The sequence below is a fragment of the Pseudonaja textilis genome, chromosome 1 (assembly GCF_049901715.1).
Source record: "Pseudonaja textilis isolate UNSWEBS1 chromosome 1, rPseTex1.2, whole genome shotgun sequence".
NCBI lineage: Eukaryota > Metazoa > Chordata > Lepidosauria > Squamata > Elapidae > Pseudonaja > Pseudonaja textilis.
This window is the reverse complement of record NC_141990.1, coordinates 143,099,970-143,123,703: the sequence shown is the minus strand read 5'-3', so window position 1 is coordinate 143,123,703 and position 23,734 is coordinate 143,099,970. Positions and strand designations below refer to the sequence as shown.

Genomic DNA, 23,734 nt, shown 5'->3' with positions numbered 1-23,734 from the left:
GTCTTGATTGCATTTTCTCTTGGGATCAGTCAAAAGGCTTCAGGGATTTGGCGGGAAGTAAAACCTACACTGCTTTTTGCAGTGCAAGAATTCTAAGCTCAGCCTCCTCTTAACATCTTCCTCAATGTAACCGGAGATTCCACTACACCTAGCAAGTCTAGAAATCTAGAGAAACTGTGCAATTCTAAGAATACTTAACAAAAAGTGTTGAAAATAATTATATATACTTTGTTCCATTACATATACACCATGCAGCAGAGATTTTACACATTATCTATGCTAAATATATAAATAAGTAAAATAAATATAACAAAGCATTATTGCTTTGTTCTGAAGATACTCAAAAATGACATCTCTCTAAAATTTATCTTCTAAGACAGAGGTCTCCAAACTTGGCAACTTTAAAATTTGAAGTCCACAAGTTTTAAAGTTGCCAAGTTTAGAGAGCCCTGTTCTAAGATGTGTTAGAATAGGACAAATTATAATTTCAACAAGATTAAAGGATTGTCCATGTGTCTTATGCTACATAGTTGTGCATATTTTAAAGTGACAAAGTTTGTCTATCATATGCATTAAGCAAATAGGACATTTTCAAGGACCCATCATGACCCATGGCAACATTTCCTTTCAATAATAAACCAGCCTCATTCTTTAGTCTGAATCTAACCATGATACTGTTTCACAAGTGACTATATAACAGCTTCCTGGATGTTTTGCAAAATGAATACAATATAGGAATTGACTCAGACAGCTGGTTAGGAACATTGCTACAAACCATTCCTAATCAGTCTATAAAGTGCAACTAAGGAAGCCAAATATAAAATTTAAGTTCTAAACCATGTGCACTATCAGATATGTGGTACAAATTTTGTATTCTAGTTTCTAGATCTGTCCAGCAACACTTCTATACACTGCTGTTTTGATATACAAGACCTCTGCTGATTTCAGTTCGCCATTGATAACTGAATGAGTGGAAAAGTCAGTGGAATCTAGACTTGAGCTATTGTATAACTATAATTCTATAATGTAATGCTGCTTTATTTGATTTTCTAGGCTGGGCGCAAAGAAAGAAGTGATGCCCTCAACTTGGCAATAGACAAAATGACAAAAAAGACAAGAGATTTGCGTAGACAGGTACAGTATTAAATATGTATTAAAAAGCTCATGTACATAGCATAACATTTATTCTAGCAGTTTTTTCATATCGGTCAATTATAGAAAACTAAATGCTTAGATTTGATTAAAACTGGGCAAGCTAACCTTAAGTCTAGAGTGTGGTGCTTTCTTCATTCTGTCACATTTACAAGTATAATGTTTTTTCTTCCTTACAACCCAGTGACAGGACCAAACTGAGAAAGCCAATGCTGCCAATAAATCTTGGCCTTCCCCATATACCCCAGAGAGCATACTCTTTTATATTAGCCATCAGCTGGGCAGGAGAACCTAGGACTTTTCTCCACATCTGTTAGCAGCAGTCCTTATGTGGATTCTTGGGAGATGAGATTAGATGCTCTCTTTCCTCACTCAGGAAACATTAATGCACTTGTATAGCCCTCGACAGATTCTTTAGGGGTCAGCGTAGATTACCATTCCCTACTATAACAATGAATGAACTCTTTTTTTAAAAAAATTATAAAATCATTAGCTTTTTTTTAATCATTAGAGTCATTAGTTAAAGCAGTTTTATCTCTTTGTCCTTGGTCACATCAAAATGGAAGCTGAACCTGTGTTTTGATCTAGATCTATTCTGAAAGTAATTAAGCAAGTAATTTTTTGAGTTTTCAAAAACAAAATCCCACCTACATTGAAATAATTATTCTCCATGAAAGGTCACTTATTTTTAATAGAAGGATCACTGGTAAAGTGTATTTTAGTAATGCAGAAGTTGAAAATAGCATTTTGCCTTGTTGAACAACTTAATTTTGTTTTGATTTCTCTTCTTAGCTCCGTAAAGCAGTTATGGACCATGTTTCAGATTCTTTTCTGGAAACAAATGTACCACTCCTTGTTTTGATTGAAGCTGCTAAAAATGGGAATGAGAAAGAAGTTAAGGAATATGCACAGGTTTTCCGTGAACATGCCAATAAGCTGATTGAGGTACTGTGGTAATTAAATCCAGATGCCACACGGGCATTGTGGGAAATAGATTATGCCTTCTTTGAAGTATTATTTTATTGCAAAATTCTTTCGGTGAATTATCTCAAAATTTATTCCTGTGTTCTGGAAAGAAATTTGAAAATACATTATCTGAAGCACTGAGAATAATATGTAGTAAGTGTATGCATGAAGATTATGAGCTTGACTTGTTTATCTTAGCCCAAAAGTTTAAAGTTAGGGTAACTGAAAATCCAGTCCTTGAGAAAAGTCATTTACTATAAAAGTGTTCTATAAGCAGTATAAAAGTTTTTTTTCAGTCTAGCTTTTTCCACAAAAGATAGCCAATAACTATGAGTTACAGTTTTACAAATATCAACCTGATGGGTTTGGAGTACTTAATGCTTTAGTAGCCCTTTTTGACAATTGATTTTTACAGCCCATTGGGAATAGGATGTATTATACCTTGGAAAAGTAATCCCACCACCACCACCCCAAGCCTACTTTCTTACTCAAATAGTTAAGCATAATACAGTTTATGCAAATAAATTCTTAGACTTAAAATGTCTTTGTACTTCATCCTAATTACTTATTCCTTTGTTGTTGTTAATTAATTTCAAAGCAAAATTTAAAGATCTGCGCTTGGACTGGATCACATTCTAGATTACCCAACACATTAGCTCAAATTGGCACAAAATATTTTAGACAAAAACACTTATATTTATCCATTTGTTACTGTTATATCTGGGAAGATGAAAGTAAATAGAAAACTTGTTCATCAGACTATTGGTAGTAGCAATAGTCAGCCCGAGGCCATCCATGCCTCTTAAAATGTAATGGACAGATTCTGAGAGGATAATTACGAATTTGACAAAAAAGCATTATTAGAGAACTGCAGTATATTGAAATTTAATTTGGCTTGTCTGCATTATAAGAAGCATTTCCCTATTCCAAGTTATTAATTATTTTTGGATTAGGCAAGTTCTCATAAAAGTACCGTGTTTCTCCAACAATACAGCCTCCACCAATAGGAAGGCCCAGCATGATTTCTAGGGATGAGGGGAAATTAGGCCCGCCCCCAAAATTTAGGCCTATTTAAACCATGTGTTTCCCCGCCATTTCTCACATTGTTCGTTAGAACTACATGAGGTAAAGAGAAATGGGGGGGAAGGGTGGGGGGGATGGGGAGAAAACTTGCCTTTAGGAGTGCCCTGCAGGTAGCCTAGGCTAGAATACCCCGATAGCCTATAGAAGCTTCCTGAAGGCAGAGTCCCCAGCTGCTTCAGGGCATGGCGTGGCTACCTGTGTCCCCTCGCCTTTAGGCAGTCTCTTTCGGGCGATGGAAGCTCCCCAAGTGCAGTCACCAGCCACTTCGATCATCCGGTAGAAGCGGCTTCAGGGCGAGCGCACACACACACTCCCCTCGCCGCGAGGCAGCTTCTATCGGCAGACAAAAGCTCCCTTGAAGGCAGAATCCCCAGCCGCTTCGGGGCGAGGCATGGCTGCCTGTGTCCCCTTGCCATTAGGCAGTCTCTTTCAGGCGATGGAAGCTCCCCAAATGCAGTCACCAGCCACTTCGATCGGCCAGTAGAAGCGGCCTCACGGCGAGGGGAATGTGAGTGTGCGCTTGCCCCGTGGCCACTTCTACCGGCCAATCGAAGTGGCTAGTGACTGTATTTGGGGAGCTTCCATCACCCAATAGAGGCTGCCTAAAGGCGAGGGGACATGGGCAGCCATGCCACGCCCTGAAGCAGCTGGGGACTCTGCCTTCGAGGAGCTTTCGTCGGCCTATAGAAGCGGCCTCGTGGCAAGGTACGTGCGTATGGGCCTCTCTAGGTGGGGGAGGAAATTCAATCACACCCGAAAAGATGGCCTAGCCATTTTTTCAGGGGTCAAAAAAAAATAAGGCCTGGCCTTATTTTGTGAGAAACACGGCACATCTCTCTCTCTCTCTTCCCTACTATGAAAAATGTTTTAGTCATTGATTTGTATAAATGTTCCTTCTTAGTTCATAAAACAGTGCATGACAGGATAGACAGAATGTAGACTGATGGCAAATGACTTTCTTATTTACTTTTATGAGAACCTTAAAATCCATCAGTCAGCGCTTGACAGAAAACACAAAATTAGACTTTAGTATTTGAGCCCGGAAACTTATTTTTAATACTGGAGATTAAGGAAATGGAGTCTTTTCGTGTACAGAAATCCCTACCTCAGTTTTCTTCATCTTAGTAATATGATTTATGACAGATTGGAAACATGAAGATTAATAATAAATTCTTCTTGGTTTAGTAAATCCTCTTCTACCTTCAGCCTTCCTTTGGTACATGGGGTATATGCTTTGGTTCTTTGTCTTATTTGCATATTTGTATCAAGGGACAAAGACAAACAGGTCTTCATGAAGTTTATTATTGCAAGACTGCACAATATATAATGCTTAGCAAGATGAAAAACATGCTACTAAAGGATGAGTGATAGACAAGTGCACAGGCAGAGTGACAGCCACTTTAAAAAAACATAGCTAGAGGAAGATTCAATCCTCACCTGAGGAACAAGAATCTGGTGCTGCTAAGCCAATGAAAGCATTCTTTGCTGTTTTCATTATCACTTCCATATTAAATGTGAGATTGCTTACAGTACTGTGGTCTTGGGTGGACTTACATTTTTTTTATTGAAGTGTTGACTACCAGCCCAGTCATAAACAATGCTTTATCTATAGTTTGTAGGCAAACCAGTATCACTTCTTGACTTTGATCACATGAAATATTAATGCTGTATTTCCTGAGCAAATGCTTGTTGTCAGGTTCTTCACTATTCTGATGAACTCCACTGGATGAAACCATATTTTGGTGGTGCTTATTCTGGAAGCCTAACTATTCAGTCAGAGCTCAGAAGAGCAAACCTGCCAAAAATTTATGCCTCCGCTGAAAGGAGCAAATTTCCATTGCCTTAGTTTCAGACTCCAAAGTAGAATTCCATGCATAAACATGTGAAACTTTCTAGACATTTCAAAGTAACAAAAGTATTTTCTACTATTCTTTTTTTTTTCAAGGGGGGAGGATGGGGGCTGGAATCGGAAGACATGTAATACCTTTTCAGATTAGGAAGTTTGTTCTTTTTTTCAAACCCTATGAATCTTGCGGAACTGTGATTAATACTTTGAAAAGAGCAGCCTGATAATTAGCTGGAGCCTGGGAGTTGCTGTTTTTCTCCCATGAGCTGTTCAGAGCATCCAGTAGTAGTGGGAGGTGCTTCAGTCTCTGCATGTCTAGGCTGGGCTTAATTTGTGGAATGCTCCTCCTCCACGGGAGGAGGAGCTCCCCAGTTTTTGCTCAGCCTCATTGTGGATAGGCAGTGCTTTTTGTTCTTCCTTGGCTGAAACAGGAGTATTACTCAGCAGGTTTGAATATAGTCCAGTTCGTTTTTTCAGGCTTTTAGCCTCTAAATCACTTTACGATCTCCTGACGTTAGCTCTCTCCATCTGGTCATCGGAGATCATTTGCATTTTCGGGCAGCGCTGTTTCATGCCTGAAGCGGCGGGTGGTCTCAGCATTGCTCCGAGCCCCCCCCCCCCATCTGCTTGTTCTACCCCCTGCCATTGTGATTCCGCATTGCCTTTCTCTATATCGGCAATAGCGGCGTGGGCATTTTCGCTCTCATCTGAGTCATATCATTGAGTTTTCCCCTCAGAACGCCATTTTGGTGTGGAAAGCAGTAAGAATTCTTTCCACCCCTTCCCCCGCCGTTCCTTTTAGCCACAAGGAGAAGCCATCGGAGGCATTTCCCCATGCGGCGGGAGTTTGTTGCTGAGAAGCACACGCGCGCCAAAAATAATGCCCATTGTTTTTGCCTTTACTTTAAAAAAAAAAAAAAAAACTGCACGGCCGCGCTATTTGTAACTCGAGCTGTGTGAGGTAGTTTTCCTTCCCGATCAGAGGTTTTTCCTTCTGATAACCTAAGGAATTATTACACTTCATTTTCTTATTAGATTCGAGGCCATCCGTGTATTATTGTTGGCTTAACCCTCACATCCTTACCCAGCGGCACAACAGCGAGCACCCGGGCCCGTGTCTGCCTGTGCAGGGAAGCTGTTGAAGGCCTCTCTTTATTAACTTGGCCTTTCAGGCGTTCTTAATTTGGCTGTTTGGATATTCACTCTATCAAGCTGTTTCTCTATTAATTTATATATATCTATCTATCTATCTATCTATGTGACTTTCATTCACTCCAATAATAATAATAATAATAATAATAATAATAATAATAATAATAATAATAATAATAATAATAAAATATTCAGTATTAATATCTTAATAAGAAAAGATATTATTACTGTGATACGACTCATATTATATATACATATATCTTAATTGAAAACAAAACAAAACAAGGGGATAAGATATTATCAGGGCAACTGGTCCCTTCTTGGATCAGGCCCCTGGGCGTGCCAACCACCTCAACAGTATTGCTTTGAATAACGAGCATACTGCATCTCTTTCAATTCAAAATGGCAGGCGGTAGTAGCTCTCAACTCTCAATATCAAGGGTCAAAGATAAATCTCAGCACAAATCCAAGCAGACAAAAGGTCATTCTAAAGCTTCAGAAAAGGATGCAAACATGCGCCATAAAGCATTAGAAAAGCAAATAGATAGGTGTGCAAAGGAGGCACACAGGGCCTCACAGGACCTTCTGCCCCCCAGTCCAGTACCATCTACCTCTTCCCATCCTCCTCTTCCCCTAGATCTCTCCCTCTCATCCAGACACAGCTTGGTTTCCCAGAGTCAACAGGCCCAATTACCTGGAACACAGACCACGCGAAGGGCTCCTGAACCTACATTCACTCCGACGGATGCCGGTCTTCAGCAGGACGACATTCTTCCAGAAGTTCCAGAGAGAATGAAGGCGTGGATGGAGCTGGCAATCTGCCAGGGAATTGCAGCAGGTCTTCAACACACAGTTCTGACCAGGGAACGCCCAGTAACCACTGACTATGATTCTCAATCTCTAAGGTCGTTGACCAGATCAGAGCAACACTATATCCAGGTACAGTTTCAGGGGGACATGCCCCTCCAGGGGCTGCAGGAGGAGGAGGAGGAGGAGGAGGAGGCAGAAGAAGTGGATCACATTGATCAAATGGAACAGATTGGGTCAGGATCAGTACATGACAGTGACCCGGCCCTGTCAGAAGCAGACCCCCTAGAAAGTGGGATGTCTGAGGATGAGGGCCTTATTCCTGATCACCTATTCAGATCACGTTTGTTTAAGGCAAAAAACATTGCACGCCTGAACAAGTTGGCCCCTTCTACCACTCCAACTCCTTAAGTAGTGGGACCAGAAGATCTAATTTTCAACCAACCAGTTGTCGAGGCAGATGTTTTCACATGTTTTCAGACCTGGTACAGAAACAGTGGGCGTCTGCAGCGGTATACCCTGCCCTCATGGGATATGACAGGAAATACTTTAATTTGGCCCCTGATTTCTCAAAATTGTTGAATACTCCCAAGGTAGACGAACCTATAGTGGGATTAGCGTCCTCGTTCTCCATTCCCAGTGAAGCACTGGAGGCATTAAAGCTGGAGGAAAAACGAGCTGAGCTTTCCCTACGAAGGGCCCATCAGTCTGATGCGTGGGCCATCAGAGCGGCCACGGCCGCTTCCTTCTTTACCCGTGCTTCTCTCAGGTAGCTCCGTCTCTTACGGGAGCATGTCCCTAATTCCAACATTAGAGCGCACCAAGATACTGCAAAACTTATAGCAGCCGCTGAATTCTCAGCTGACGCAACTCATCATGCGGTCAAGTTTTCAGCCAGGGCCATTACCTCACATGTCACAGCGCGACGCTTACTATGGTTAAAACATTGGCAATCAGACATTAAGCACAAATGCAAGCTGGCTTCATCTCCTATTGTGGGAGACAGACTCTTTGGCCCTGCCCTCGACCCGCTGCTAATCGAACCCAAAACAAAAAGAAAATTCTACCTTTTTTGGAAGTCAGATTCTAGAAACCCTCAGTTTTTATCAGGGATTCTTCTCACCCAGATACCAGAGACCCCCATCTTTCAGACCAGGGCAGCAGCCAGACAGGTCCAACTTCGGGGATAGGAACAGAAGGGTTGGCCAATCCAAGAGATCCTTTCGAGGAGCAGGAAATAGGTCTTTCCGGCATCCAAGATAACTCCCCGGACCCAGCTCCCATTGGCGGACGCCTTAAATTATTCACGGACTCATGGGACTCTTCAATGTCTGATTCCTGGGTCAGAGACATGATCAGATTTGGTCTTGCGCTGGAGTTTCAATCCACTCCCTCAGACTTTTTCATGTCATGCCCTGTTTCCAGAGATCCGGTTAAACGTAATCTTATGGAAACAGCTGTCCCATCATCTACTGGACATACGAGCCATCCAACCAGTAGCTACCAATCAACGAGGGCGAGGTTTCTATTCACATCTTTTTGTTGTTCCCAAAAGTTCACGGGGGTGGAGAGCAATATTGGATCTGAAACGTCTCAACCGTTTCTTAGTATATCGCAAGTTTAAAATGCACACCCTGCAATCTATCTTACTTTGCATCAGAAAGGATGACGTACTTTTATGTCCATAGATTTGATGGAGGCGTACCTACATATTGCTATTCGGCCTTCCCACTATAAATTTCTGAGATTCTGTTATATAACCACCATTTCAAATATGTGGCCCTTCCTTTCAGACTAGCTTCTGCCCCTAGGATCTTCACGAATGTTCTCGCAGTGCTAGCTGCTCATCTCTGTGCTATCCCCATACGACTCCAGTGTTATCTTGATGACATCTTGATTTTGTCATCTTCTGATCATCAAGCAGTCAGAGATACTCAGAACACATTACAATCCCTACAACAACACGGGTTCTCAATAAATTGGAAAAAGAGTCATTTAACACCATCGACTCGGTTAACCCATCTGGGGGCAGTCATAGATACGGTGGAAGGCAAAGTTTACCTGTCACAGATAGGCTAAATAGCATTCAGCAATTAGTTAAGGAGATCAGGGGTCTTAAGAGGGTGTCCCTAGCAGAACTATCAAAATTGTTAGGCAAGATGATCTCATGTATATCTATCATCCCTTGGGCCAGCTCTACACTAGATCCCTCCAGTGGTTCCTGCTCCCGTACCAACGCTCCGGCCAAAGCAGCTCCAAAAACAAGGTCAAGGTACCATCAAAGGTCCTCATATCTCTCCTCTGGTGGACCAGACCAGTCATCAACAGAGGCTGCCTCTTCAAAGAGCCACACAGACTTACCATCACCACTGATGCCAGCCTGTTTGGATGGGGAGCGCACGTTCAATCGCTCACAACCCAAGGCTGCTGGTCCGCCATAGAACAGTCGTGCAGCATAAACTGGCTGGAGCTTCGAGCAGTACACCTGGCTCTCCGCAGCTTCCACAGGTACGCAATCAGCACATACTAATATTGACCAACAATGTAACAGCAAAAGCTCACATAAACAAACAGGAGGGCACACAGTTGAAACATCTCATGTGGGAAGCGGAGCGCTTGTGTCGTTGGGTGGAGAGCAGCCTACTTTCCATCAGAACAGAGCACATTTCGAGCCTGTCGAATACACAGGCAGACTGGCTAAGCAGGGCCACGATTGATCAATCGGAGCGGCGCCTCCATCCGACTCTGTTTCAAGAGGCGGTCAGGACATTTGGATAGCCAGTGGTGGACCTGTTCGCTTCTCCCCTCAACGCTCAGCTCCCGAGATTTTTTTCCAGGTACCCCTCGCAAGGAGCGGAGAACTTCAATTCGCTCCACTGTTGTTGGCCCCCGGGACTTCTGTATGCATTCCCGCCACTTCCACTGCTTCCCAAGGTCATCCAGAAACTGCTAGATGAGATGGTGGAGCTACTTCTAGTAGCTCCTTACTGGCCCAGATGGCCGTGGTTTGCAGACCTCCACAGTCTATCCAGATCAACACCATGGAGAATTCCGCCAGACAGGGTCTTGCTAACCCAGGGACCCCTTCAACATCCGGACCCTCAATGGTTGCACCTGACTGTCTGGAGGTTGAGCGGAGTCATCTGAAGAGCAAAAAGTTTTCCAACAGAGTTATCACCACCATCCAAGCTGCCAGACGCCCCTCAACAACTCGCATTTACAATGCCACATGGTCCAGTTTCTGCAAATGGTGTACCAAGTCTCGAATTGATCCCATCTCTCCATCTGTGGCTCAAATCCTAGAGTTCTTGCAAGAGGGACTTGACAAGGGATTATCACCTAATATGTTGAAAAGACAGATGGCGGCCTTGGCGTCAGTTCTCACTTGTGAAGGTCTACTATCTCTTTCCCATCATCCACGCATACAGAGTTTCCTTCAAGGAGCCACAAATTTACGCCCTCCAGCAGTTTTCCCACCTGGGACCTTAACAAGGTCCCCGTCGCACTCACTAAGGGCCCTTTCAAACCCTTGAAATCGTCAAGTCTCCAATTTCTGACGTATAAAGTAGTTTTCCTTGTAGCGATCACTTCTTCTCACCGTATTTCAGAACTTGCAGCTTTGTCTATCAGACAAGATCTTTGTGTTTTCCATTCTGATCGGGTGGTCCTTCATCCTGATCCTACATTTATTCCCAAAATTAACTCGGTTTTGCATAGGGCACAAGAGCTGATGCTTCCTAATTTTTGTCCCAGACCATCCCAAGAATTGGAACTACAATGGCATAGGCTTGATGTGAGGCGAGCATTGCGAATATATATTAACCGCATAGCAACTTTTAGAAAAATGGAAGCCTTATTTGTGTCGTTTCAGCCCAACACTCAGGGATGCAAGGTCTCATCTTCTACAATAGGCCATTGTCTACGGGTCGCGATAGCGAAAACGTATCAGACTCAATCCCTGCAGGTGCCCAGGGGCATAACAGCTCATTCAACAAGGAGCGCCGCAACATTGGCAGCGTGGGCCACACAGACACCAATAATAGAAATTTGTCGAGCCGCAACCTGGGCCTCTCCATCGCCATTCATTAGGCATTATAAAATAGATGTGTTTACATCCACTGAGGCCTCCTTTGGCAGAAGAGTTCTGCAAGGAGTCCACAGGGACCAGGAGGGGTTTCCAGGCCAGACGGAGTCCCTCCCGTAGGACAAGCCAAGCTTTGGTATGTCCCACTACTGGATGCTCTGAACAGCTCATGGGAGAAAGGGCATTGGTACTTACCTGACACACCCGTTCTCTTTGAGCTGTGAAGAGCATCCAGCCCCACCCTTTTCCCGTCTGGTGGGGTCCTGTTTCGGCCAATGTATTTGTTAGGGCATTGAGGACGAGGGCGTTTATTTCTCTCGTCTTCGCCAAAACTGGGGAACGCTGGGGAGGAGTCCTGTGGAAGAGGAGGGGCGTTCCACAAATTAAGCCCAGCCTAGACATGCAGAGACTGAAGCACCTCCCACTACTACTGGATGCTCTTCACAGCTCAAAGAGAACGGGCGTGTCAGGTAAGTACCAACGCCCTATCTGGTGGCTTTAACTTTTGTAGAACATTAAAACAAGGCTTCTCTTTCCAGTCTTTCTTGGTCCAGTTAACTCTTCCTTACCTCCATCCAGTTTTTTATCTCTCAAACTTGTCTTTTTATTGTACTGTGTGTGTTAAACAATCCTCTTCCTCCATTTCTTTGGTTATCTTTTTCTTCTTTTTCCTGTTCCGGCTAGAAAGAGAGAAGGGCATGTGATTATTTGTGGATATATATTTTTTGGGAGAATGGTTTGCATATGCAGTCAGGATCAATACAGGTAGTCCTCAACTTACAACCATAATGGAGCCTGCCCATTATGATTATAAGTTGTGATTATTAAGCGAAGTGCCCATGTGATCACCTTGCTTAACTGCCACAACCCCAGCTTTTCCCATTGCAGTTGTTAAGCAGAGCATGGAATGCATCAGGAGTTGGCAGAGGGGGCAGCCTAGGAAAGCCTAACGCAGGCCAGGCTTGCACAGCAGCACCTCCTCAGCTCACATATGGTCTGCCCTGGTCCTTCTCCACTCCCTGAAGCATCATGCACTGTGCTTTTTACCCTGCTTGCTGCTTGCAGGCTTTGGGGCTGCTTTCTGCTCCACTTGGTCCCTGAAGACTTTGAGGGAACAGAGTTTTTGGAAGTGAGAACCAGCTGATCCACCCTCTTAGCGTTCTTATGCAATATAGAGGCCACATGGTGCCATCCCAGAAGTAGGTGCGAAGCACGCGGTCACCAAAACAGTTGTTACGCTGGTTTGAATCGCACCACTGCCCTTATCTCATAGTTGGGTTCTTAGGTGCGAATAAAAATTCAATTGATATAAATATAATAACTGTTGCAGAGCACACTTGTTGTAAAGAAAGTCTGATAATTTATAATTTATTAATAACCAATTAAATCAGTTCTGTCAAGATGAGGCATAATTGATCCTGGTTGAATCGTGCAAAAAAATAACCCTATATCCGGGGATCATAGCAAAAATATAAATATCAAGAAATAATTATATTCAGATATGTGTAACGCATTTTTATCAAATAATTTTTAGCCTGGAGCTTCATGAAATACCTCAGTTTGAGTGTGAAACTGCTGCTTTTTGAGTACAAACACTTTTTTACATTTTAAAATGTTGTAAGCATTTTGATTTATTCACTTATTTGATTTTGGCAACACTTGACAATAGACTGACTCTGGACAGTTCAAAATGTGACAAACAAGATAAAAGCACAATATAAATAAATGCCAAAAACAATTAATTTCGTGTAGTTTTGCTCACAGTTTGAAGTGTTTTTCCTATCCCTAGGGATAGTTGAACTGCAAGAAATACCACCAAAAATATAGAAAGGCTCCCATGTCATTATTTTCATGACACTAAATATTCCCTCTAATTAAAACATATTAAAATGCATTTTAATTGCTTGTCTTGTTATTGGTGGGGGAGGAGAGAGAGAGGGAAATCTCCAATAAAGGCCATGTGCCAATAAAAGGGAATAAATGTAGTTCAGGATTGAGCTATGGAGTCCTTGGTCTCTTCTGTTGGTTGTTTGCTTGCACATGTTTTATTACCTAACTAGATAACATCATTTGTGTGAATGAGTATAGGGTTTCCTCTTTGTTTATATACAGTAGCTTGTCCTGCCAGTATTGGTGGGATGTGGTTTTCTACTTGGTAGTTTCTTGATTAAGTTATTGTTCTCCGTGTGATTATCTGACATTAATTCCTGCTTATCTGATGTTGTCAGTTGTCAGTTCTGTCTAAGAAGAATTAATGCCAGACAAAGAAGAAGAATGTTTGGAATGTTTCCATCTTAGTTTTTATTATCTCTTATGAATGGTGTGTAAATCTGGTTTATTTCTATGTGCCTATTGATGGCTGATGCCAATCTTCCAGGAATTCCCCAGTGTTATGGGGGATGTGGCTTTAAGTTTGGTTTAGGATGTTCAGTGTTCTAGTTGAAACTATGCTTGAATGTGTCCATGTAGTCGTATGAGATTAAAGAGTTTTCATTGTATTTTCTGACTACTGATTAGTGCTCATGGTATATATGTTCTGCTTGTTTGTCCTACATAGCTTCTGTTGCAGTTCTTACATTATATGTTGTAGCTGGCTTCTGTTTTTTCTTCTCTAGCTACTGGGTCTTTCAGGTTAGGTAAGATGTTTTGAGAGCTTTAGTTGGTTTGTGTGCTAGGGTAACGTCATGTGGTTGTAATAGCATCTTGGTTGTTTCTAAGATGTTTTGATATATGGTAGTCTTATCCTTTTCATTGTGTTGGTTGTGCTGTAGTAGTTGAGTGGTCAGGGACATTTTGATAAAGTTGCATTGGTATTCCATTTTGTTGGAATATATTCTGTGGCAGTGTTCTTTTTCTGATGTTTTGTGTTGCTACAGTGCATTTGTACTCCTGAATATTGTTCTTAAACAGCTCCTCATGTGGGAGATTGGGTTGTTACTTTGATAATGGAGCACATGGTTAGGATGAGTTGTTTTCAGACAGGCTTGTATTTGCCCTTGTTTCTTCTGCTATAGATCCATCTGGTTTGTAACTTCTTGGGAATTACTGCTAAAATGGAGGGAAAAGATTGTCAATTCCCAAAGGGATAGACACACTATTCTTGTATTTTTGTGCCATCTTTGTGCATTTCTATGCACAAATGAAGGCTTTCAGTAGCAGCCTATCATATGCTTGTCAGTTAATACATATTAATGTTATAGAATGCCCTATGAGAGCATGCTCCACAATATAAAACACTTTCACTTAAAAAATAACACAACTTTGTGTGGCCTTTTAGTGTGATGCCAGAAAACAAATGGAAAGACTTGTTGTTCCTAGACAGCAGCCCAAGTCTTCACGGAATTCTCTAGAAACAGCTGGTTGTGATATCTTTCTGCACCAGTTGGCAGCAGTGTATGCTCTTCTGCATTGAAGTTGGGTGCATATGAGATGATCGTGTACCACGTTCCTCTGAGAAGTTAAATGGTTAACTGCAATTATAGGTAGAATTTTCCATGTATTTTTACTTCATGAGGTCAGTGGAATTCTAGTAGGTGGATCGTTGCAGGTTCTTCGCATTCCTTTCTCAGAGCCTTGTTCTCCACCCTTCCCACATTTGCCAGCACTCCGTAGCCCAATGGTTCTTGCTTCCTCATTCCCTCTCTGTATTTATCGCTAGTCACTGTTTCACAAAAAGGCTTCAGCAGCAGATTTGTTTAGTGAAATTCACAAAAGTAGCTACACAAGTGGTGTAGTTCAGAAAACTGTAAATGGTGAGCAGATCTTAAACATAATTAATGACTGAGTTCACCTGTGCTGTACTGTGCTAAGTTAGATTGTGATCTTGCACAAGCAGCCAAAAAAAAGTGAAAATAGGACATAAAATGGTAAGTGCTAATCTTGTTACATTGTAAAGAACTTTAAGCATTCCTTAATTAGATGATGATATGTAAATTTAAAAGTAGTTGTTCATTTGTACAGTAGACAAAATTAAGTAGGCATAATTAAGAAGATCATTGAATCTGTTAAGTTACCAACTAGTCCTCATTACCAAATTTACATGAATAATTGTAAAATATTTTAAAGATTTTATTAGATTCTTAGGAAAAAATTACAGGACACCAGTCTTACAATGTTATGAATATATGTTTACATTTTTAAATTTCCCTGTATGTTGTTATTAGCTACCCTGAAGACCATTTTAGTGGAAAGATGGCATATAAATTTAATCAATTTATTGTTTTTTTTAACCAGGTTGCCAACTTGGCCTGTTCTATCTCGAATAATGAAGAAGGTGTGAAATTGGTTCATATGTCAGCAAGCCAGCTTGAAGCACTGTGTCCTCAGGTAAATTGCAAGCTTGATACATCATTTTCATGTTCCAGTTTTATATCAGAGCTGTGAAATATAAGTACCTTTAGAAAAATCTAATTTATTGTCTGAAAGAACAATTTTGTAGGTAGGTTGATTTTTAGATAGAACACAGAAGCTTATTCAAGTAGCTGTAAAAAAAATCATACATTTATCGGCTGTATTCAAGAAGCTGGATGTTTCTAGAAGTAATTTATCTTAAAAAGTGTAAAACATTTAATTTAATAGCATGCCAGATCCAGCAGGAACGATATACAGTAGTTTTGAACAGTGCAACACGGGGGAAGCTACCTATAGCTCTTCTCAGGCTAATTGTATGCAAGCCACTATTTCAGGATTCCACTATTAGAGATGATATCACTCATAAAAGCTCCTTATGCTTTTCTTGAAGCTTACTACTAAAAAAAGAGAAAATGGTATTATTAAAATAAGAAATGTATCATGGAAAACAAGCATGCACCAGCCTTTGGTTTTGGCCCTGCCCAAAACTTGTTTTATTCCTAAGAGTTCATCCATATGGAAATTAAGCCCCCAGCAGAAAACACTGTCTTACTTGAAGGAATGAGTCTTGACTAGTACTATAATGTATAGTACTTCAGATGGCCTTTGAAGGGCATTCAGAAACTTTAGCTAGTTAGGGTATTGTAGTTCCCCAATTAATGGGATTTATAGTAGGAAGAATACAGTCATGGCAAGCCAATTTCATTCCCTGCCAAGCACAAATCACTTACACTGATAGCCAGTTACAGCTTCTATCAACTTGGACTTATATCACTTGACTGCATTCTATTGAAGGACCAAATCCTAATACCTATGGATAAAGGTCTTCACCGGTCTACCCACTACAACACAACCAGCACAAGCTGTGAAAAAGATAACGGTACCGTACATCAAAAACATCTCAAAAACAACCAATAGATTACTACAACCGCAGCACACAAATTGTGGTAGAATCACAGCCCTCCAGGGAGAATAAAGAGACATAATAGTTTAGAGTCGGTTCAGGGGAGAAAATCTGTGAGGACGAACTGTTTAGGTCTACATCTGCCCCTTCCAAGGGGAAGGCAGTCAGTCAGTCTGGTGAAATTCTTGTAATATAAGGGATCAACAATAAAGTATCTACTTGGGCTTATTTGTGAGTGGTTCTGGCTGATTGCGCTTGACATAAGCCAACAAAGCGCTCCAAAATTTCTTGAGGAAACCAAAATTTATTATCATAGGGAGGAGAGTTCAGGTTCTTTTGTATTTGATTTGTTAGCTGCCCTGTTGAAAAGGTGGGCTATAAATTTAAAATAAAATAAGTGTAAGATAGCATAAGATAGACATTAGCAATTGGGAAATGATCAAATCTAAATCCATCTCTAGTTAGCTTGGCTTTCTCAGCACTCCCTCCCATAGAATCCCATAGTTTCATAGAAAACCAGGCATGGTGTGAAAATTGGTAAATCAACAACTGTAGACATTTTGTTTTGCAGGTAATTAATGCAGCATTGGCTTTGGCTGCCAAGCCACAAAGTAAACTGGCTCAAGAAAACATGGAGTTGTTTAAAGAACAGTGGGAAAAGCAAGTGCGTGTGTTAACAGATGCTGTGGATGACATCACTTCCATTGATGATTTTTTGGCAGTATCAGGTAATAGCAAAATTTACATTAGCTTAAATTTATTTTTTGAAGTTGATCAAATTTTACGAATGCTGAAGATTACCTTAAGGAATCCCGTAAATATTCCTATTAATATAGTCCTTGTGAAGGGAGTCTCAAAAATGAAAAGAGTATAGAATGTGGCAGACTGCTAATGGGCATGCAGTGTTTGTATTACCTTGTGCCTGCGCTTAAAATATTTGAGGCAATGCTCAGTTGATTTCTGGGCAGAATTTAAGCTAGTAGTATTTGGACTTTAAAGCCACAAAAGTTTTTGTCTTTATCCTTTTTTTTTTTTTAATGAGCAAATTCATTCACCTTATTTTTGGAATCATTCTTGTGGTACAATATGGGAGAAATTCCTTTTGTGTGACTCTTAAACTGTGGAATGCATTTCTTCAGAAGTTATGGATAGTCTCCATTCTTTTTGTCTTTAAAAAAGGAGTTTAAGGCATAGCATGTTTCAAGTTAAATTGTTTTCAGTTAATTACTTTGTAATTGTGTTGATTGTTGTATCCTGGAAGTTTCATTAATTTATCTGCTTGGAGAAGATATTTTTAACTGGTTAAATGTTTGTGTGAAAGAGCCTATTGTTTCAGATAAATGAAGCACATAAAAGAGGAGGTTAGAAGTTTCTTGAATATAAATAGCTATGGGTACCTCCACCTTGATCCCACTGAAATGAGACATCTTACAAGGGACCATTAAAAAAGAAGAGTCTTTCAAATGAGCCAAATGAAGTAAAGTTAGCACTTTCTTCAGAGAGGGGGTCTTTCATCTGTTTTGAAACAAGCAGTAATCTGCCCTATCCAGAAGAAATCGATGCTGAATCAAATGAGATATCTTTCATTCTCATCGAGGGCCAGATTGTTTGCAGGGCTCTTTGCCTCCAATTATTTCTTCTCACCACCAGGTAGCCATACTCCTGGTTTCTTTTATTAAACAATGTCCCTCACAAGACCAAGAAGATGTGACTTCTCTATTGTGAGGCCTGCCCTGTAGAATACCCCACCCCCACCCCAAGATTCTGAGAGTCCTGACTTCGTTAGCCTTTAGTAAGACATTAAAGGCCTAAGTTTTTCCTCAAGTATTGGGGTCAGGGGAGGCCTGTTGGTTAGTGTTTAATATGAATTTTTTGAACAAGTGGCTTATTGAATTTTGTTACTGTAATTGTTTGAAATTGTTTTTTTAATTACTGTTAGTTACCCAGAGTTGCTACAGTGAGATGGCTGACCATATCATTTGTTTTAATAAATACTCAATATTTCTGTCCAGAATGAGACTTCTAAGACATAAAGCATTAGCAATATAGTTAATGTAACGGTGACCAATTACTTGTACTGTATTGTAGAATTTTTAAAAGCTCCCTTTTGTGAAATTACCACATTTTTGTAACAGTTAGATGCCCACATTTTTAAGTACTTCTGAGCCAGTGACAAGTTTTGAGCATTTTGTAATAGCAAACCTTAGGTGATTAGGAAAATAAATGATAAACTGACAACGGCATTCATTAAAAAGGATTTTAAGAAGCTTTTTCCCCAGTTTTATTAGAAATTTCAACTAAAAGAACTGACAGATTTAGGCATGGCCATCTAGCATAATAATATGTACTCATTTGCTGGCAGTCCCACCCACATCATCTACAAATGGGACTGATTATATGGTATAATTTTAGTGCAATGAAGAGCCACTTGTGGATTATCTTCATGATCAATTTTTGGTGAATTGTTGAAACAGATTTAAAGAGAACTCTGGCACAAAGAATTTTTGTGAGGTTCCTAGAGTTCAAATCCCAAATCATTCTACTAGAGTTTTAAGACCATCAAAATTATCTGCTTTGTTTAATATTGAAGCTGTATTTTGCATTAACAAGATTTTCTTGTTATACATCATTCCATGGTTGAGACCAGCTGCAGACCTTAATCCATGGACTGCAGACTAATCATATATAGACAGGCTGCCAAATTTGGGGCATCTGATGTGCTAATCCTAGCAGATAACTTAGCCAGAATGCTAGTGAAAGTTTGCAGCTAGCCAAAGAGCTGGTTATATAACAAACTATTACTTTATTATACCAAAATTGGATATTTGCACAGCCACTTGGAATGGACACACTGAACACCATATTGGCAAGAAGGAATTTGTTGCTTGAGATTATCACATTGCAACATTTTGAGATATATGCCATAATGTTACACTGAATTAGAGACCAAAATCAATAAAACTGACAAAATAACTTTAAACAGGTAACAAATAGCTCTATATTAATATTTTAGTTAGCAGTTGGAGAAACATTTCAAAATGGAAAGGAAGAGGAGAAAACATCATTAAAAGTATTTCTATAATGTTTTTATTCTACAGTTATTGTTTTTCTTCATCTTCTGTTTTATCTTTATCTAAAAATCTACTAAAAGCAGTTGTCTATTTTTTCTGTTTATTCCTTTAACACTTTTTTCTTTATCTTTTCTCTTTATATTGTTTGATGTTTATATTTTTTACATTCTAAACAGTCACCGATCAAATTTATTTTTAAAAAACTTAATATAAAAAAAATGTGAAATTTTCCACCAGCTAATGGCAGAGCATAAAGTAATCTGGAACTCCATGATCCTAGAATTGGAAGTAGTTTCACAAAAACATAAGTACCATGTGTTTTTTACCCCTCTCGGATATCAACAGGGAAAGACTAAATCAACTAGGGATATTGTAAGATCTTCAAATGACTGATTTCCAGAAGATTTTTTTCAATAACTATGCAATTCTAAAGAGCTGCTGGGGACCATCAGTAAAATCCAGTACTCATTCAAACACCAGAAAAATCAGACCTTGATTGCAGAGCCTACGATAGATGAAGTAAAAGTGGCAATAAAACTACTGAGAAATGGTAAAACAGTTGGAATGGATGAAGTCATGGCCGAGGCACTCAGAATTGGTGGAAACTATTCTGACTCAGTGACTGCATTGACGGTTACAACTCATTTGGCACTCAGAAAAGCTCTCCATTGCATAGAAAGGAGCACGCATATCACTACTTCAAAGAAAGATGACAGTTCTAGAAACAAAGTTACTGGTAATATAAGCCATCTATCAATCATTGGAAAGGTCTTCATGAGGATGATTCAATTTACTTCCAGAAACAGCAGAAACCGATAATAACTAAGGAACAGCACCCCATTTCCACCCAGTATGCTGTGACCAAATTTTCATCAGCAGACAACTAATGGAAGAGAGAATTTGATGTGACAAACCGTCATTGCATTTCTTGATTTTCAAGCAACCTTCAACAATGTATACTGGCCAACTTCAAAAAAAAATCTTGAAAAGTAAACACATTGTCCATAAAAGCCTACTGCAAGATTCATTTTATTTATTTGTTTGTTTGTTTATTGTTTAGTATATGGCAGAGTACATGAATAATATAGCAAAAAATATATGAAAGAAACCCAATAACTATGGTGTAGTCAAGTTGTAAAGTATGAGGAATTCAAGAAGTTATATGTAAGTTATAGGTTACATTTGAAATACATTGGTTCATAATAATGGAATAAGTGTTCTGTATATTAATCTCTAGACCAGTGTTCCCCAACCTTTCTGGGTTGGCAGCCAGGAGTGGGAAAAGGAGGGAAAGAAAGCTTGGTTTTGTGAGAGACAGGCAAATGCACACATGTACGTGTGCAAACACTCAGGCAAGTGGGGCCGCGTGTGCCTGTGACAATGGTCGCACAAGTGGTCATGAGCGTCCATGACACTCATGCCATTGGGCTGCGAGTGGGGTCAGGAGTACCTGTAACACTCACACGAGTGAGGCTGTATGCGTATATGTACGTACCCCAGCCATCTTACGCAGCCCAGTAGTGGGCTATGGCCCACAGGTTGGGGGACCTTGATCTAGACCACTTCTCCAATTAAGTGCAATGTTTGTTAGCTGGAGAAAACCTGTTTTTCCTCCTGTATAAGCTCTCAAATGGCAGCCAGTCACCAGATAGTTTGAGCACCATAGTCACATTCAATGGAGGAAACTCTGCCTCATTTAAATAAAGAGGCTTAACATGTACCATCAAGATGCGAATCCTGAAAAGGGTTTTCCGGTGCTGGTGAGTGGCATCAAAACCTGCTAATTTTTGTGTTGGATCATTTTTTCCAGAATCTGGACAAGAAAACTTATAGCAGTTCCAGCACCCTGTATAGCTTTCAGTGGAATTCTTAATTTAACTGGCATCAGACAAGGTTGTGTGATATTACCCCTGCTGTAGCTGATGTTGTAATGAGGAAAGATTTTGATAGACAAGTAATAGAGTATTGCTAAACCACCACAGGTCGTCATGGACTTATGACCACAATTGAGCCCAAGATTTATGTTGCTAAGTGAGAAATTGGTTGTGAGTTTTGCCCCATTTTACAATTTTTCTTGTCATGTTTCTTAAATGAATCACTGCAGTTGTTATGTTAATAACACAGTTGTTAAGGTGAACCTGGCTTCCCCATTGACTTTGCGTGTCAGAGGGTCACAAAAGGGGATCACATGATCCGGGGACACTGCAATTGTCATAAATACAAACTACTTGTCAAGCATCCAGATGTAAATCATGTGACCTTGGGGATGATGCAACGGTCCTAAGTGTGAAACATGATTATAAGTCACTTTTTTCAGTACCGTTGTAACTTTGGACGATCACTAAATGAACTGTTGTAAGTCGAGGACTCCCTGTATTTAATCAACTTCATATTTGCTGATCATAGTGCCATTTTTGCAGGCAGCAACACAGAAGCCATTGACATCTTTGCACAACATTACAAACACTTCATTCATATGAGCATTAATGCAGCAAACATTTTGATAACTGATGGGTCACAGTGTGATGTTTGCCCCAGTAAAGCCCGCATAGAGTAAGTGAACCACTAGAAATACCATTAATAACTGGGGGAAGAACACAAGACAGCACTTTCAGGCGCACCTCTCTTTAGATTGTTACGGCACTATAGTGCCTGTGGAGGAAATGAAACATTTCTCTGAAAACCAGGATGCAAATTTTCCAGTCTTGCTATATAGATTTGGTACATGGACACTTATTAATTATCAAAAATAAGGTTGATTTTTTTTTAAATGTGCCTATGGTATACACTCGGAATCCTTTTAAGCAACCTTTTCAAGAACGATATCAGAAAGTGGCCTGCATATAATCCAACATCAGCACCAAAGATAATATGGGCAAAGCAAGTTAAAGATGATCTGAAAAACATAAGATTCAACCTAAATAACACAGCCTCAATTGGAGGAAGCATGGAGAAAACCAGTATAAAACATCCGCTGTCCAGCAGGCTCCACAACAAACAATGTACTGGCTCTAAGAACACTCTCAGTGAATAAAGAATAGCAACTGATAAGAGACATTTGACATTTTTTTCTGTAGTTCAAATTCAACCTGCACATTTCCTGATCTGACTGGGGCCTCGTGTGTAGTAGGCATTTCAATAATAATATGATGACAGTCTGTATTTGGTCTGTTACTTATCTGCCCGTGAGATTGTTCCTTTGCAAGCAACAACAGCATTGGGCTTTACTTTGTGCATTAGAATCTCAGAGATTTGAATCATTCGACCAGCAGCTGCAGCATTATCATTTTATTTTCCTTCGCATAATTCCTGGTATAATTAAGTAAAAGTTTAAAGTTCTTTTCAGCAGACTTATGAAAGGAATGTGTTGCTCTAATTAACTATCCTTTCATATTATGGACTGTAATTTGTATTCCTCACTCAGTGTCCTTCACAGGTTTTGGTTCACATCTGTTGTTAGCTTTGTTTTTATAACACTGTATTGCTAAAAGCAGGTTCCTGCAGCTTCTGTAGTGTGATTTAATACATAAATTGTCTCAAAGTAATTTTTTCCTGTCATAAGTCTGCTGAAAAGAACTATATACAGCACAGAAGTGTATAAATAAAGCATCACTACATTCTTTAAGACTGAACAGGAACTTTGCATTCTGCCAGACATACCAGTATGCCCATGTTACAACTAAGTTTTCAATTGCTTGATCTCTGTAATTCCAGTAATTCTTCTGGGCATCTTACAGATTTTGTTCACCGTGTTGCAAGATTTACGTAAAGTTGTTTGGATTGTTTAACTGAGTAAATCAAGTTTCTAGACCTATGCATATATTGAATTTCTCCTGCTATTATTTCAATTAGTTAAGAACCTACAATACATGATCTAAGCAGTCTAGTTCAGATGTGAAGTGACTGTTTCTCATTGAACATTTTGAATGTGAAATGTTTTATTCATAATGATAATTATTATTACTTAGCTTCCTATTCTGTATCTCTATACCGCTTCTGTGCAATTCCAGTAGTTTTCCATACAAATTGTTAAAATAAAAATACTATGAAATATAGAGAGGTTAACAAGATAGAATGGGAAATAAGACGTATGAGTGTTCAGCTAATGTTTACACCTGGAATACATGGGTACTTCTTCCAGGAAAGGGAGTAATAGTAGAGGCCTTTAGAATTGGGTGACTGGGGAAGGAGAGAGAATGTTATGATGCTAGTACTCCCATAGAGAAACTCTTCTGATAAATGGGCTTTATTTGTTGTGTTGTGTTTATTCAATATAGGCCATGCTCAACTCCAGACTATTATGGGTGGTTCACAATAAA

The 23,734-nt window shown here is 40.0% G+C and overlaps 1 protein-coding gene across 2 annotated transcripts in view; it reads left to right on the top strand.

Moving 5' to 3' along the window:
- CTNNA1 (catenin alpha 1) overlaps window positions 1-23,734 on the top strand; it is an 80,877-nt gene that overhangs the window by 36,647 nt on the left and 20,496 nt on the right. For both annotated transcript variants that reach the window (XM_026710422.2, XM_087918542.1), the window contains exons 8-11: window positions 1,054-1,134; window positions 1,945-2,097; window positions 15,324-15,416; window positions 16,916-17,072. In XM_026710422.2, the coding sequence (XP_026566207.1) occupies window positions 1,054-1,134; window positions 1,945-2,097; window positions 15,324-15,416; window positions 16,916-17,072 (484 nt within the window). The remainder of the gene's footprint in view (window positions 1-1,053; window positions 1,135-1,944; window positions 2,098-15,323; window positions 15,417-16,915; window positions 17,073-23,734) is intronic.